Source organism: Tachypleus tridentatus, chromosome 3, assembly GCF_004210375.1.
Source record: "Tachypleus tridentatus isolate NWPU-2018 chromosome 3, ASM421037v1, whole genome shotgun sequence".
Lineage (NCBI taxonomy): Eukaryota > Metazoa > Arthropoda > Merostomata > Xiphosura > Limulidae > Tachypleus > Tachypleus tridentatus.
In genome coordinates, this window is record NC_134827.1 from 12,040,645 (window position 1) to 12,057,264 (window position 16,620).

The 16,620-nt window shown below is 33.8% G+C and overlaps 1 protein-coding gene across 1 annotated transcript in view; it reads left to right on the forward strand.

Annotated features, from left to right (window-relative positions):
* The window catches only part of LOC143246366 (uncharacterized), a 64,161-nt gene that overhangs the window by 12,824 nt on the left and 34,717 nt on the right, over nucleotides 1-16,620 (forward strand). The window contains exons 3-5 of the mRNA XM_076492946.1: nucleotides 1,689-1,805; nucleotides 13,648-13,871; nucleotides 15,050-15,179. Coding sequence (XP_076349061.1) covers nucleotides 1,689-1,805; nucleotides 13,648-13,871; nucleotides 15,050-15,179 — 471 coding nt within the window. The remainder of the gene's footprint in view (nucleotides 1-1,688; nucleotides 1,806-13,647; nucleotides 13,872-15,049; nucleotides 15,180-16,620) is intronic.

Below are 16,620 nucleotides of genomic sequence, written 5' to 3' on the forward strand. Positions count from 1 at the left end.
TAAAGATTAGGTATCAAAATGTTAATAGCATATTTTATCTAAAAATATAACAAATAAAACGATACTTGAACCTAGGATCTCTAGTTATAAAAGAGAATACTCTTTGAGTTTTCATACAGTACAACCAACCTTCTCTTTTAATCACTACTACTATATGTATAATCACTATAAGACGTCATCATAAAGCAACCACAACCAAATTTTACAAAGTCTATCATGGTCTCATACTTATTTTTTAAATTCTTTTAAATATGAACGAAAGGACAACATTTGGCATTAAATTTTGCATCAGAAAGCTAAGAGGTCAAAAGATACTTATTTCATTGTTTCCACCAATATTTCAAACAGACATTTTCCTGTTGCAAAAGTTCTCGTCTTCAATAAAGGTTTTCCTAATCAACAATTTTATTAATAAAATCGAAGCTCTTTCTAACGTGCACGTATCATCTTAGAAGCACAGACATTAAGAATGAAAAAAAACAACAAATTTCACGTTCCCAACAATCAACGAGTAATCCTTTCCAAAGCACTGCCTTCTGGAATATTTTTCGGGAACAGAGAACCAGATTTAGAAACGCGTTAAATCTTTTGTAAAAAATATGATCCAAAACTTGAGATCATTAAAACGTTCCCTAAGTAGCTTCAACAGAAGAAGAGAAAAAGTCCTTTTAATAATCTTAAATTTGACAATAGTATTATAATCAAACTATCAAGTATGGTGCTATTGTTGTTCTTAACAAAGGAGACTACATCACTAAAGCCAATAGCCAACTTAATATTACAAACAGCTGGAAAAGACCTACAGTACGGTTTGTTAAGTCTGCCTACAATAAACTTAATCAACTCATCAAATTAATCAGTTGCCAAAAAACCAAGACTTTGATACCTAACTGGACTTGACCAGACAGGTAACTACGTATTATATTTATTATATAAAACATAGAAATCTAATAACTGTGTCAGTAACACAATGTTTGAAACAATCATACCGACCGAAAAATTACCTATCTATAACACACCCTTAACGTTCTTTCTTCTCAGATTAATTGCACGACATATTTTATTACTATCACTTAAGATACTGATGACAGCGAACCATTACCTCCCTGTAGTTAAGTACGTATAAAGAACGCTACTTCTACGTACACTTATATACCTCAGGTTGAAGATTTAGGAATCCCGAAAGCTCTTGTTTCTGTAGCTTCACCCTCTTCCCGTGGTATGGTGGTCTGTTTACGGACTTACAACGCTAGAAATTGGGTTTAGACACCCGTGGTGAGCAGAGCGCAGAATGCCCATTGTTTAGCTTTGTGCTTAACTTCATGCAAGCACAAATGCTTCTTTTCAACTTACGGGCGGTAAGTTTGAGGACTTATAATGCTAATAATTAAGGTTCGATACTCGCTGTAAGTATGCATATCTCTCTTCTTGGTAACAGTATAACATGATAATTTTTCTTTCAAATTCAACCATTTACGTGTGTGGCTTTATTAAACTTGTTTACAAACTGTCCAAACAACCTCAAGGACTGTTGAAACTGCAAATAATGCACGCATCATATAAAGTTGTTGCAAATTCTAGTTTTTAAAACGTTATTCTTCTAAACAAACATGTAAAATATTTCGAAGTAACATAACAAACACTTAGGTTACGATTAGTGTATGATAATATGAAATATGTACTTACAGAAAGATAAAACTCTACATTCCACCAGTCATCATGTGACCCGGTCTTACTTTCATGAAAGTGATTCCAACCAGCTGACAATGGGGTTAATAGGATGTTTACCGGACAATGTGCAGCAGGTATTTGAAATATAGCATAGAAATATTTTAGCGATTGAATGGTTTTTATTCTAAACATTGGAACTTTACTCAGCTATTCGTCTGAAAATTTCTTCTCCTGAGAAATCGCTATAAGTAAAAAAATTGTGAAGTGTATGGTTAATGATAACATTAGCTAATGTTATGCCATTTACGGTCCAATTGGTGACAGTTTTTGACACTGGTTTTGCTATGAATTTCGATCTCTAATTTTCTGCAAAAATGTTTTACTAAATTTAATGGATTTTTATTATAAAATTATTATTTTTATGTTTCATTAGATGTTTTCCAAATAAATGTTATTTATTTAAGCTAAATAAGAATGATTGTATTAATAATATTATAAATCAAATATAAACTTAAGACTTTTGCTAATATTATTTTTTATATTCATATACTCACATAATTAAAAGTAAATAAAATACGTTAAATAATAGGCAGTTTGGGTTGAGACTGAACTATACAATAAGATTAGAATGGATTGATAAGTTTAACTCATAAGAAAAAAAAAAGAGATCCATACATATTCAAATTCAAGTCTGCATTCTTCCTTGTCTCCGTAAAGGATCTTAATAAATAAATATATATATTGTCATAGTAATTACGGATGCGAATTTTGATGAGTTTGGAATTCATATGATTTTTTGAATACAATTATTTTTCAGATTATTGGATCTTAATATTCAAGGTAACTTATATATTGTTACAAGAAATGTACCAAAAGTCTAAACTTATATTCACTGATCAGAGGCTCCCAAAATATGGAGGAGTTTTGGGAAGTGTCGAGAAGGGTGTAGAAGGTATTATTAAGGTACACAGATTTGTCATGTGGGGTCTCAGTCAGGATGCAAATGTTTAGGGGTTCTGATTTGACAGGAATTTTTGGACTAGGTAATAGTGAATGTTTACTTTATATTATCTGTTTTTTCATATTTTCGGTTTTGCATTCTGAACGACAATATAATGCAGAGTTGCTGTTGTTTTTCTCTTCCTTTCTACCATGAAAACAAGAATATTACAACATTGGTGGATCTCTATTTAAATGCATTTCGTTTCAGAAAGGGACTGATAATAATTTAGTTATTATCTTAGAACTGAGAAACTGTTGGCACGTGAACTGTACCTGAAAAGTATCAGAAACAAACTCATACGGTATAATATTACCTGATTAATCAAAAACTTTTGATTGAATAATTAAAAGCATAAATTGTGACCACCTTTTGGAGATGGTAAAACACGCATTTGATAATAAAGGGAAAACTAATACTCCTTAGTATTGAAAACATATTTCATTAATAAAAGGCTAGTGCAGTAGGTATGTGTAATTTTCTTGATATCATTTGTATTAAAATGGCTTTGGTTCCTACAAACTCTTGCACAATTGTACACATAGGATTGTTTGCAGACAAGAATTATTGGAAAGTTGCTGTTTATAGCCATCTAGTGATTTAAATTGTAGATACAAAAAATAAACGACCTCAACGAGCTGGATTATTTATCGTGAAAAGTTAAAAAAAACATATCTGTTATCCGAGTTTTTAAAGTACAAAAGAACATGTTGATGTGAGTTCAGAGAGTACTAACAAAAAATCAGTGAAATATAAATGACGGCTATTTTACTAACAGCTGTTTATTTATATTTAAATATAAAGAGATAATTTTACACGTAAAAAAGTAGCATAGAACATATCATTGCCTGTGATCAACGGTCAAACTTTGAAAGAAGGGTACGTCAGTGCCTCCATTACACAACCATATGATTCATGATCTATCATTCCAAAAACAGCAACAACTTGAAAAACAAAACCCATACACACGTTATTATACCCTTGGAGAAGCGTGTTACTAGACACGAAAACTTTAAATGGAAATAAACATGATTTCACCAAACGATGTTTCTTCACGTTGAACACTACGTTATATTTCGGCAGTAGATAAATAAGTATCTACAAGAAGTAGATAGCAGGCAACCAATAAAAGACTACGATTTGTTCTTCACATCTTAGCGTACGTGCAACATAACACGCATTATATCACGTGCTATTTGATGATCAAATTGAATACACATTACAGAACGACACCCATATGTTCACATGAATAAATACCATTCATATAACGTTAATATAACGGGTTTCTTTTTAATGATGTTACATCGCACATTCTTTGTTTTCATATATCAAATATGACAGCAAATTTATAGATATACAGATTCTGAGTCATCGCATGCTTTATCACGTTCTGCCCAGAGAAACTAAACACTGCACACTCAACTCAGCTGTCCAATCTATTTCAACATGTTTATTATAGTGCGGATTTATTTTAGAAAAAAAAAAAGATCAACAATTGGAGATTTACGATTTACTACATTTTAATTCTAGATCAAAAATATTTATTTTTTGATTTACCTTATATTTTCTGGGACTATGAAACTGTTTGTTTTAAATTTCGCGCAAAGCTATACGAAGGCTACCTGCGCTCGCCTTCCCTGATATAGTGTAAGACTAGAGGGAGAGCAGCTAGTCATCACCACTCACCGCCAACTCTTGGGCTACTCTTTTACCAACGAATAGTGGGATTGACCGTCACTCAGAACGCCTCCTCAGTTTAAAGTATGAGCATGTTTGGTGTGACAGGGATTCGAACAGCGGTAATAAAGTTTGATTAGTTATGGTAACATCTCGAGTCAAGCCACGTAGAGAGAATAGTGTTTTCGTAAATAACCCTAGATTTTGTGCCATTTTATTAGTGTATGCACTATTTAATTCTGTAGTAAGCATTAAAGATACTCAACAATATGAATATTATTAATATTAATTTGTTAATATTGTAAAATAATATAATATTTTTATACTGTAGAATAGTGGGCTCGAGTTCTAATACGAATAATGTTATTCTTCACCATTATTAAAAATAACTTTGAAAAACCCTTTAAAAAATTGTATTTGGTTATTAGAGCCTTTTGAACGATGAATGAGAGATTAATAGAGTTCTGTCTCTATTTCAAAAGAATATGTGGAATTTGCTGATTCTCTAAAAAAAAGTAATTATAGAAAGCATAATTACCACTTCCCGAGTTGTAACATAAAGCATATTGTTAATGTTTCAGAATTTCTTCTTGTAATACTTTTTTATCATTTACACCAAAATCTGATTAGCGACAGCATGTTTTCATTTTTAGTGGTTTAACACACAAAATATACTTGTAGTAGTGTTTAAAATTAAGTATCTATATTTATACATTACACTTTCAAAACATGACAAATATTTGTTGCACATATGAGTCGCGTTTTTCAAAGTTTATACACACCAGATTTTACAAACATAAAACATAGCCCATGTTATTTTTAAGCTATAGTTTGTTTTTGATTTCGAGCAAAGCTACAACAGTGCTATCTGCGATAGCCGTCCCTAATTTTGCAGTGTGAGACTAGAGGGAAGGCAGCTAGTCATCACTACCCACTACCAACTTTGGGCTACCATTTTACCAATGAATAATGGGGTTGATCGTCACATTATAACGCCCCATGGCTGGAAGGGCGAGCATGTGCGACGGGGATACGAACTCGCGAGCCTTGGATTACAAGTCAAGTGTACTTAACCACCTGGTCATGCTAAGCCTTTAAGCTACAGAACGTAGGCATTTCAAATTTTATTCTGAATATTATGTGCGTCTTTGAAACGCAATTGAAATAAATCAGGCAAACAATCTTGAATTTCTAATAGTCCTTAAAAATCCGACACAGCAGATGTGGCTTTGCTCTAAAACATTACGCAACAAAATAAGATAACCTGAAACGTAACACTAGCTTTTTCGTTACATTTTAACAAAGTTACACAGTTGTTAGAAGATTATAAATTTCCAGTTTCAGCATTTTTCTTTTGAATTTTTCTGTGGTGATTTATATGTGAATTTTGTTCCAACAAAGTAATAACTATTAATGATTATTTAATAACTCGTGTCCGACAGTCAGATTGGTCATTATATAATGGATCTTTTTAAAAACTGAATGTAATGAGATCTTACTCTATTCCGGTTATTTGAAAAACTCTCGTAGAGCTACTCAGTATGCCCGGCATGGCCAAGTGGGTTAAGGCATTCGTAATCTGAGGGTCGCGGGTTCGAATCCCCGTCGTTCCAAACATGCTCGCCCTTTCATTCGTGGGGGCGTTATAAAGTTACGGTTAATCCCATTATTCGTTGGTAAAAGAGTAACCCAAAAGTTGGCGGTGGGTGGTGATGACTAGCTGCCTTCTCTATAGTCTTACACTGCAAAATTATTGGGATGGCTAGCGCAGATAGCCCTCGTGTAGCTTCGCGCGAAATTCAAAAAACAAACTACTCAATAACTATTTGTGCTAACCTTCGATAATTTGAAGTGATAGACTGGAGAGTAGACAACTAGTGGACATTACGTACACTACTCATTACCAACTAATAGTGGGATTGACCAACACATAACAACGCCCTAATGGCTGAAAGGGAGAGCATATCCGATAAGAGATTTCGATCTCGCGACACACAGATTGCGAGCCTAGGTTGCCACGCTCAGATATTGAAACTGCAAAATAATATCATACAATTGTATTTCATTAATACGACTGTTATACAATACACAACGACCATTAAGAGATAAATGGAAATTATAGAAATTGAGCTGTATAAATAATTCCTCAATTATTTTTGTCATCATATTTCCATTCGTTTGACTTGAAATGGTCATAAATGAACCTTTATTAGAGGTGACATTACAACTTAATAGTTCATGAGATTTCATATCAACATAAATGTCATCATATGTAACAGCAAGGGCAGCTCGATACCATTAGTACATGCATAAACTCAAAGTATTGGTAAGGTAATAATGCACCTTCTACATCAGCATGAGGCACCTCAAGGGATCCTGCAGTGATTGAATACGTTATGTTAAAACGATTTTGAAGCTTCGCTAAGTGAGAACACTCAATATTGCCATGTCCTGTCATCTGACGACCGTGCACTTTGAAAGTACTACTGCATTGTAATTTTTACGGCAAATACTTCTTGAGAAGGCTGTAATATTCAAAGCAAATCACGCTTCTTGGGTAGTATCTGTAATTCATCTAGTGCACAAAAACAGCATGTTTGCATCATACTACATTAGTCAAATGACAAACAAATCAAAAGACTTTGCATACGGTAACACTATGTAACATACATTTTGTTCCTGGATAGTATAGGTTATTTCTTTATTGATTATATTGTAAAAGTACAGAAAATGGTCATTATTCCTTTCAAACTTTGCTTTTGTAACCTGAAAAATGAAATTTAGAAATTAACCTATTTTCTGTGTAAAAACGGGCAAATTTGCACATTTTCATTTAAATAAGGCCTGAATAAAACAACATATGAATCAAGATTTACAGGTATTTATACTAAAGTTATACAAAAATGAACAAAAACATCTAGAAATGAGTTATTTTTCAAGATTTGTGTCTGTAATGTAAATCACTTTCGTGTATCAGCCCCCAAATATAGTCTTCCTTCATGTTTTCCTAATACGCTCCCAGGTCACAAAAGCAAAGTTTGAAGAGAAAAATAGGTATTTTCCTTTTACTTTAGACATAAGCAATTGGGAAATAACACTTTCTGCCCAGGAACAAGAAAAAAGTAAATCTTTTGTTACATAGTGTTATTTGGCCGATAAGCCGTTTTTAACGGAAAAACATAAATTTATCTTTTATTCTCCAATTGCTAGAGGTATGCGTTAGCTGAAAAAATATGTAATGTAAGCAACTTGTTTTGGGGTAACTTTTGTCGTTTGTCCAACATTAGTTTGATTAGTTGTATATTGTTACTTGGGAGAATCGACAGTTTTGCCACTAACTTTTATGGTCTAAGATTCTCACTGGCTACAAAATGTTCTACATTGTTTGTCACAACTAGTTTACGACTTGTTCTTAGTCTTTTTCTGTATGGTTCTGGTGCATTAAGTTGGCATATTCATTTGTCTTCCAATGCATTTCTAAATGCACAATCTGGACACACTTTTATAATTTGAATGTGCGAATAATTTTTATCAGAATGGGATTTTACATACTTTTTCAAAAATCATCGATTTTCAGTGGCATCAAGCTACCAACGAACACCAAACAATATCCAAATGTAGTTCTGGTATTTATTGTTTCACTGCGACTTTGATTATCACGTGCATAATTTCTGCATAAAAATAAGTTGTGATATTAATGGTACCATTCCGTAAAACACAGAAGTCACTACGCTCGCCAGTACCTTTTCCTTCTTACACAATATTTCAACCATTATATATCTATGTGTTAGATCTGTTAAAAAACGATTTTCGCATCTGGTTGAAGATTCCCGACAAATGAGTGTGCATCTGTTTTCAGAGTGAAGTAAGAATCATGTATAGAAATAACACAGATATTATAAGACATATGAATTACTTTTGCAGATGGTTAGCAATTATATCTCCTACCGTCAGGATTCAGTGCGGCTAACTTGTGTAAAGATCATTTTTCCATATCACGTTCTCTTGGCAATTTGTTTTATACCTTGATGTCAGAATAAAAAAAAAAACTACATTAAAGTATGTCTCTATTTGTCTATATGTTTAAACGGAATCCATTTACGCATTCAACATATGATTCAATCTCAGAGCTGATGCCTCGCGATTGAGAAGAACTAGAATCAATAGAGATCAGCCATCCGATAATTTTATGGCTGATGGTCTTGTCCAGATGTCCGAGCAATTATACAACTGAGCTGGTAATTGTTTTCACATTCTGTTAACGACAGTTTGAGACCTTCGTATCCAGTTCGGATGATTTTACAAATGAGTGAAACATTTAACTATCTCTTCTGTAAGTAACTATCTCTTCTCTTCTACCTCTTCTTTAATTTTCTTTATATGGTATAACACTTATCTCTACATAGAATGCATACAATATTTGGGTACAAAGTTTTTGATTTGCAACTATATTTTGTACTCAATGAACTATAACCCTCTAAAGATTACCAATACTGAAAAGACGTGCAGAAATATGTGCACAATGTATTCTTTTCGTATACGGTTAACTTTCGAAATGGTTGTTTAGAATGTTAATTTTTTCCACCCGTTTAATTTAATTTAGTACTATTGTACCTAACACTTGATTTTTTTAAAACAATAGCAGTCAATTTGAGAAATTTCTGTTTAGAAGACGAGAATGTTTTGATAAAACGCTCCATGTAACAATTATTCACTGAACTAAATCATCGAATCTTGTTTTATTTATAGTCCGAACTACATTCTTATACGTACAAGTTTGTTTATTTTTTTAATGCAACGGATCTGAATTTTAACTTATCAGACTGGAAACAAATCCTGTTATCCGAATTGTTTGAGCAGGCTCTTAAAACATTTTGATTCAATCATTATTCTTGGTCCAATATCAAAAGTTTGGCTTTGATATTGCTATGTTTACCATTCCAAAAGGGTCCCATCTTCGTCGAGAAGTCAAAATAAATATGTATTTGTTTTCGTGAACAAATGATTTATATACGCGATCATTAATACACCTTAAATTGCTTCTCAAGTATACGAAACAAAATAATTGCAATACCAGAGCTGGACGATAGAAATGGTTTGTCTTACTAATTTTACGTATTATTAGCTTTTCCTTGGAAATAAGAGTCTTTCTGTAGTTGTTCAATAGTTAAAACTTACAAATCTGATAGTTGGGTTTCAATACCCGTGGTAGGCAGAGCACAAATATCCTATTGGGTAGATTTTTACCTAATATCAAGCAAACTTAATACATACATGTATAACCTGAACAAGATACTATTAGATATGTCTCATGATATCCCATTTCTTAAATATTGCATTACGTTTTTAGGTTCTCACATATTTTAAAATTTTAAAACTCTCTTTCATCATAAGTTGACTAATTCCGTTTACTCGAGGTGCTCGTCCCACATAAGACTTTTAAAACTCTTTACCAACGAATAATTGAACATTATACACCCCACGGCTCATGTTTCATCATAGTCGCAGTTGACTAATTCCTTGGGCTGAGATGTTTTAATATATTGGATTCGATAAGGATTAATAACAGTACATATCTGCAATTTGTTTTGTCCAACTGATATCTTATGCAGAAGAAACCTTTACACATGTTGAATAAAGTGTTTTGGGTTTGTTTTTAGTTGAGCATTTTACGTTTAATTCAATGATGATCAAATGACATAATTTAATATCAGAATAGTTAAAACATACGACTGTTTTCCATTTATCATATGTATATTTATAAGGAGTTCACCTAGATTATAATTATAATAATTAATGGGTTTAAGATTATGCTCCAAAATAAAATATATTGCGCATCTTTGTGTAACAAACTAATTGAAATCAACAAAACACTAGAATTAGTGCTCGCGAAATAACATAATACTGAAATATCATGTCGATACCTTTGTTGGTAGGTTTGTTTGTTTTGAATTTCGCGCAAAGATACACGAGAGCTAGAGGGAGGGCAGCTAGTCAACACTACCAACCGCCAACTCTCGGGCCACTCTTTTACCAACGAGTAGTGGGATTGACCGTTATATTATAAAGCCCTCACGGCTAAAAGGGCGAGCATGTTTGGTGTGGCGGGGATTTGAACCCGCGACCCTCAGATTACGAGTCGAGTGCTTGAACCACCTGGCCATGCCGGGCCTTATTGATAGAAACAAACAACTAAATTTTTGTAATTTCAAAATATAATGTGTGTATATATATATATATAATGACTTTTTGTTTTAGTTCCTTTGTTAAAAAACAAAGCTTTTTACTTAATTACTTTTAAACACGTTTTTAAATTATTTAGTTCAGTTACAAATCATTCAGGAATTTTACATTAAGTATAAATGAAACATCCTCTTTTAGTATCTAATATATACTCTTCGAAAAAAGAAACGCAAAAGGGATATTTTTGTTATTTTAAAGAGAAATATATGTACTAACGTTACAAGCTCAGAGTATGTGATGTTACACGTGTTAAGGCACTGATTGTCAGACCAAAATGACGATAAAAGTTGTGCACATTGAAAACGGAGGAAATCATCGGATTTTTCGCCAAAACGCATTCGTGTCCAATAAATTTGTTTGAGAGATCTGCATGTTCTGCAAGTGCAACATGTGCAAAATCCCCATAAAAGTGACGGATTCTCGGTTTCCATAGCTCAGTGTTAAGCCACCGACACGCAATACAGTTACGCCAAGACTGACTGAAGCACAACGCAACAGCACCATTGGTCGCTAGGAAGCAGGCGAATCTCGATCAGATGTTGCCAGAGCTATGAATGTCCACCCAAGCACCATCACAAGGCTATGAAATCGTCACCAACAACGTGGATCAACTCGTGACCGTCCACGATCTGGCAGACCTCGTGTGACCACGCCCGCACAAGATCGCTACATCTAGTTACGTCACCTTCGAGATAGGACCACCGCTGCGACGTCTACTGCCTCAACCATACCAGGGCTGCGTAGAATTTCCGATCAGACCGTACGCAACCGTCGACGAGATTCTTAGGCCCCATGTGCAACCCATCATGGTGAACGTCAACGACGTTTTTCAACATGACAACGCCCGTCCTCACACAGCCCGACTCACCACTGTCTTCTTGAGACCCACAACATCAACGTTATTCCCTGGCCCTCCAGATCACCAGATTTAAACCCCATCGAACATCTTTGGGACGAGTTGGACCGACGTCTGCGACGGCAACAACCTCAACCGCAGACTCTACCTCAGCTTGCAGCAGCTTTGCAGGCTGAGTGGACAGCCATTCCACAGGATGTGATTCGTCATCTCAACGCTTCCATGGGCAGGAGATGCCAAGCAGTTATTGATGCTCATGGGGAGCATACTCGTTATTGACGTTGAGTGACGTTAAACGTCAACTAGTGAGCGTGGACTTCGCCTTTGCAGACTTTGGATGTTCAACAGTGAATGTGAAAAGTTTCACACATGTCATACAGAACTACCCGCAATAACCTTGTTACCAATATGTCTTAAATTTTGCCTTTTGCGTTTCGTTTTTTGAAAAGTATATTATGAAAAGCTTTATCTTTCTAAGATCATTAAAAAATTAAGCTAAGCATTGATTTCATTATCCCAATCTAGAAATTGGTTCTTTATAAAATAGCTCAAGTTTAGCATAGTATTTCAAATACAGGACCAGATAGCTGAGGCTCAGTAGATCATGCTCAAGTTTTTTTTTTCAAAAAACAAATAAACTAAAATCTCACTTACTTCTTTGAGGCATTGGATATGTTATAAGAGTAACAATCAAACATCATTATTTAATTAGAATCTCGGGATTGCATAATTATACTGAGCATTTTTATCCTTTCAGCAGTCATATGGACGTCATAAAGTTACGGTAAATTCCACTATTCATTATTGAATGGTAGCCCAAGACCTGACTTCTAGATGCTCTTTTCCAGTTGCATTAACTCTAGTTTATTAGCTCGAAATTATGAAATAATTTACCATCTTATGAACTGAGTACAAACCAGTCAATCCATACTGCTGTTCCAGATTAACTAAATATGAAATGTTTTTCGTGGTAAACCTTTTGTTTATTTCCTTGAATCTGTATCAAACACTTAAGCTTTCGCACGTCAATAGAGATAAAGGATTGATCTACTGCTGTTAGTAAGGCCATTTGAAACAATTCAAACAATCTTGTGAGTACCTGGAACAGGGATTGTCCAGAAGCCTCAACAAATTCTCAGCTATGTTTTATCAATTGTTTTGAAGTGTGGAGCATTTCTGATATAATAAATTATGGTATTACAGTTTAATACACCATCTGGAATCGTCTCAGTAGGCCTGGCATGGCCAGATGGTTAAAGCATGTGACTTTATGTCTGAGTGTTGCCTGTTTGAAACCCCGTCACACTAAACATGCTCGCTCTTTCAGCCGTGGGGGCATTAAAATGTGACGGTCAATCTCATTGTTCGTTGGTTTAAAAGTAGCTCAAGAGTTGGCGGTGGGTGGTGATAACTAGCTGCCTTCCCTTTAGTCTTAGACAGCTAAATTAGGGGATGGCTAGCGCAGATAGCCCTCGTGTAACTTTGCACAAATTTCAAAACAAACAAACAGTAATGTGGTTTAGAAACAATCGCTGTTTTTGTCCCTAGTGATCCGGGGCTCAATTTAGTATTGTTTTGTTATTCAGTTATTTTACAACCAACTTTCATAGTATTATAAAACAATTCAAAAACCCTAAACATTGACAAATAAATAGTTGTTTGTAAGTTAAGTTGTTCCTTATGAGTGTGGTAGACTTTGTTGCATTATAAAATATTTAAAGTTACACTATTATTGACACATATAAACACTGTGATATAAGATCATGCTATCCATATTTTCTTCTTTTCTATTTCTTGCTTCATTAGTATTGGCACGACGACATTTAAACTCGATATAAATTATAATGATTTGAAAAGCTTTGAAGTAATGCTATATGATCCTGAAAATGTTGTTACTTATTCTAACTTTCTGTTTTTTGGTATCTCGGTGAAACTTTATAATACTTCATGTTTTTGTAGCTAAAAGTAGAATAAAAATTGAGTAACTTTGTTACTAGAATAACTGTTAACTACCTTCAGGTATTTAAAAATATATGTTCTGAAATATTATAAGCAAAAATATTATTTATAAATTCATTAACTCATATTGTTTTGATTTTCTAACGGGAAACAATTAATGGTCATTAATTGCTTTTTCCCCCCGTTTTATTTTTTTCGTGGCGAGTAGAACATTCGTGGTACGTTTATTTATTTTTAACAGGCAATCAAAAGCTTCTCCATTCGTCCAGGAAAACAACACATAACTTTTGCCTTCCCTTTTATGGAAGATACAATTAAAAGCTTTTGTGATTGGTCCAATACTGCGGAAGTAGGTGGCGATCCCGAAAAGCCGCGTTACATCAGTTCCGGCCTGTTCTTTGATCAAGGATTGGAGATTGTTCAGGGGTTTCAAACTTACGTCACACTTGTTCCTTACGTCAACAAGTAAGCCAATCGCAATAGCCTGCCGTAGATTATACGAATACTTTAATATTTTAGTGAGACAAAAGAAGAAGTTCCATAGCTCGAAGAAAAATCACAACTTTACTAATTTATCCTAATAAATTAAGTGTAAATATTATTTTTATATGTTATCTGGGCTTATCGTAGTATTTTTATGATTTGTAGTTGTGATTAATTTTTAGAAAATGGTGATTGAAGAGCTTTTGATCGAAGTGCCATCTATCATTGAGGACAATAATGTATATAAATTGTAATAAAATCCAATCCTATTTTCATTAACAATATTTTATTTTTTTCACAAACAATTATGCTCTCAGTGTTATAATATCCGAAACTTGTTAGTTCTTGCAATTAATAGTTCAGTGATTTATTTGGAATTAAATAAAGATATAACGTTTGATGTGTTTCGTTACACCGACTACACCAGAATGTTATGGGGAAAACATGTGTGATATGAAATTGTGTTTTTGTTAAAGCATATTGTTATGCCCTATCAGAAGTTAACAACTGTAACTAGGACTTTTTATTGCGTTTTTATATTAATTAAAAGCAATGTTTTATATACATATAATACTTATTGCCACTCTATGTTAAAATAATTAATGATACCTCGAACTTTAATCGTAAACAAAGGCAAAGACTGTCTTAGAATTCATATTTGGGTAATACTGGGTAAGGGCTAGGCTTTTCTTTCACATCAGTGCAGTAGATTTTGCTAGAATAACCTAGTAACAGAAGTTAAATGGTGATCTGAAATCAGCTGACCATTGACTTAAAACAGATTGTTATTGTACTTCCAGGAAAGAAAAAAGCAATTCTGATCACTCATAACGTTCGTTACATCTCAAAAAATACTGTTTGATTCTTGCTTAACATACAATACCATTACATAACTTCTCAGCTGTTGTCTCTAGGACAAGAGGGTGTTTTATCAATGTCAAGAATACATAATGTTCCTCTGAAATTTCCCTGTGAACCAACAACAGAAAAATTAAAATTACAAACTTAGTTATTTGCCTTTTAATCGTTCTAGTTGTAAATCTCACAACTGAAGTCGTACATTTTGTAGCGTTTTTTTTGTTTGGATTAATTTTGCTTGTTATTTTGTTTTCAAATCATATTTCTGAAAAATGTTTTACCTTATATTGCTTTCCCAAAAGAGGAAACTTTCCTGTTGTTCTACTTACACTCTACCAAAGGGACACCACAGAAGGAATATGTCGCCACTTTCAGAGTTTGATGAGAATATTGTCAAAGAAACGATTACAAACAGGTTTGTGGAAAATTTCGGTAAGTGACTATTTTAAAACAATCTCTGATATACACATTTATTTATTGCTGCAAATAGTGTTAATTGGGTGCCCTCCCGATATACGTTTTATTGTCAAAGAGCTGATACTGTATATATATATATATAGACCATAATTCGGTAAAGAAGACACTCTGGTACTGTTCATATACATAATAATATGATTTACAGTGTATTGTTCTAATACTGTGATTAAAGCACTCGACTCGTAATGTCGGGGACACGAGCTCAAATCCCCGCCACACCAAACATACTTGTCCTTTCATTCGTGGGGGTCATTCCCACTATTTGTTGGTAAAAAAGCAGCACAAGCATTGGTGATGATGACTAGCTGTCTTCCCTCTAGTCTTACACTGCTACATTAGGGACGACTAGCGCGCGGATTATTCCTTGGTTATCTAACGTTTTTAAAAACAGAAAATGTAGAATAAATGCAGAGGGAATCTTTTCTGAGTACTTTGCTCCAGAGGCTGGTGTTCCTCAGGAGTGGTGGTTAGCCCAATACTTTTCATCATGTATGTAAACAATATGCCACTGAAGGATCCTAATCAGGGATACTCCTCACAGTTTGCTGATGATGTGGCAGTCTGGAAAAGTGCTCCAACACCAGCAATAGCAGCCACAAATATACGACCACAGTTAAAGAGAATAAGTGAATACTGTCAAAAATATAGAATAAAAATAAATACAGCAAAAATACATTTAGTCATATTTACCAAGCTGATAAAGCACAAAAAAGTACAGCCGGAAATATATATGAATGGAAAATTTCTCGGTCTAACTTATGATTCCAAATTAATATGGATTAACCATGTATATGAAATTAAAAGTAAAGTTTGGTGAAGAACCAACTATGCTAGAAGTCTAACTGGCAAGAACAGTGGAGCATCAATAGACAATATACTAAAAATCTACGAAATATACATTAGACCAGTAACTGACTAGACAGCTTCAGCTTGCATTACTGTAAGTGACAAAATAATTCAAACCACAATACAAAACACATTCCTCACAACAGCATATAGATTTCCCAGAACAACATCATCTAACTTCATACACAAATATTCAAACATACCAACCATACCAGATAGACTTCTACATAGTACAATAATGTATTTTGATAAAATTTGGATGATAAATGAATTACTACACGAACCAGACAGGTACCGCATACATGATGAAGATAGTCCTAAACACTTCTTCACTATCAACATATATTTTAAACACAAAAATAAATAGAAAAAAATATATATATCTATAAAAGGGGAGAAAGAAGAAAAAGAGGCCACTATCAAACTAGATTTCCTATTGATTGAAGCTAACAATACTTGAAAACGTATGAAACTGGTACATAGATATTGCTCTGAAAAGGGTCAAAGTAAACTCAAACCACTCTGACCCTTAAGCAATAGCCATACCAAA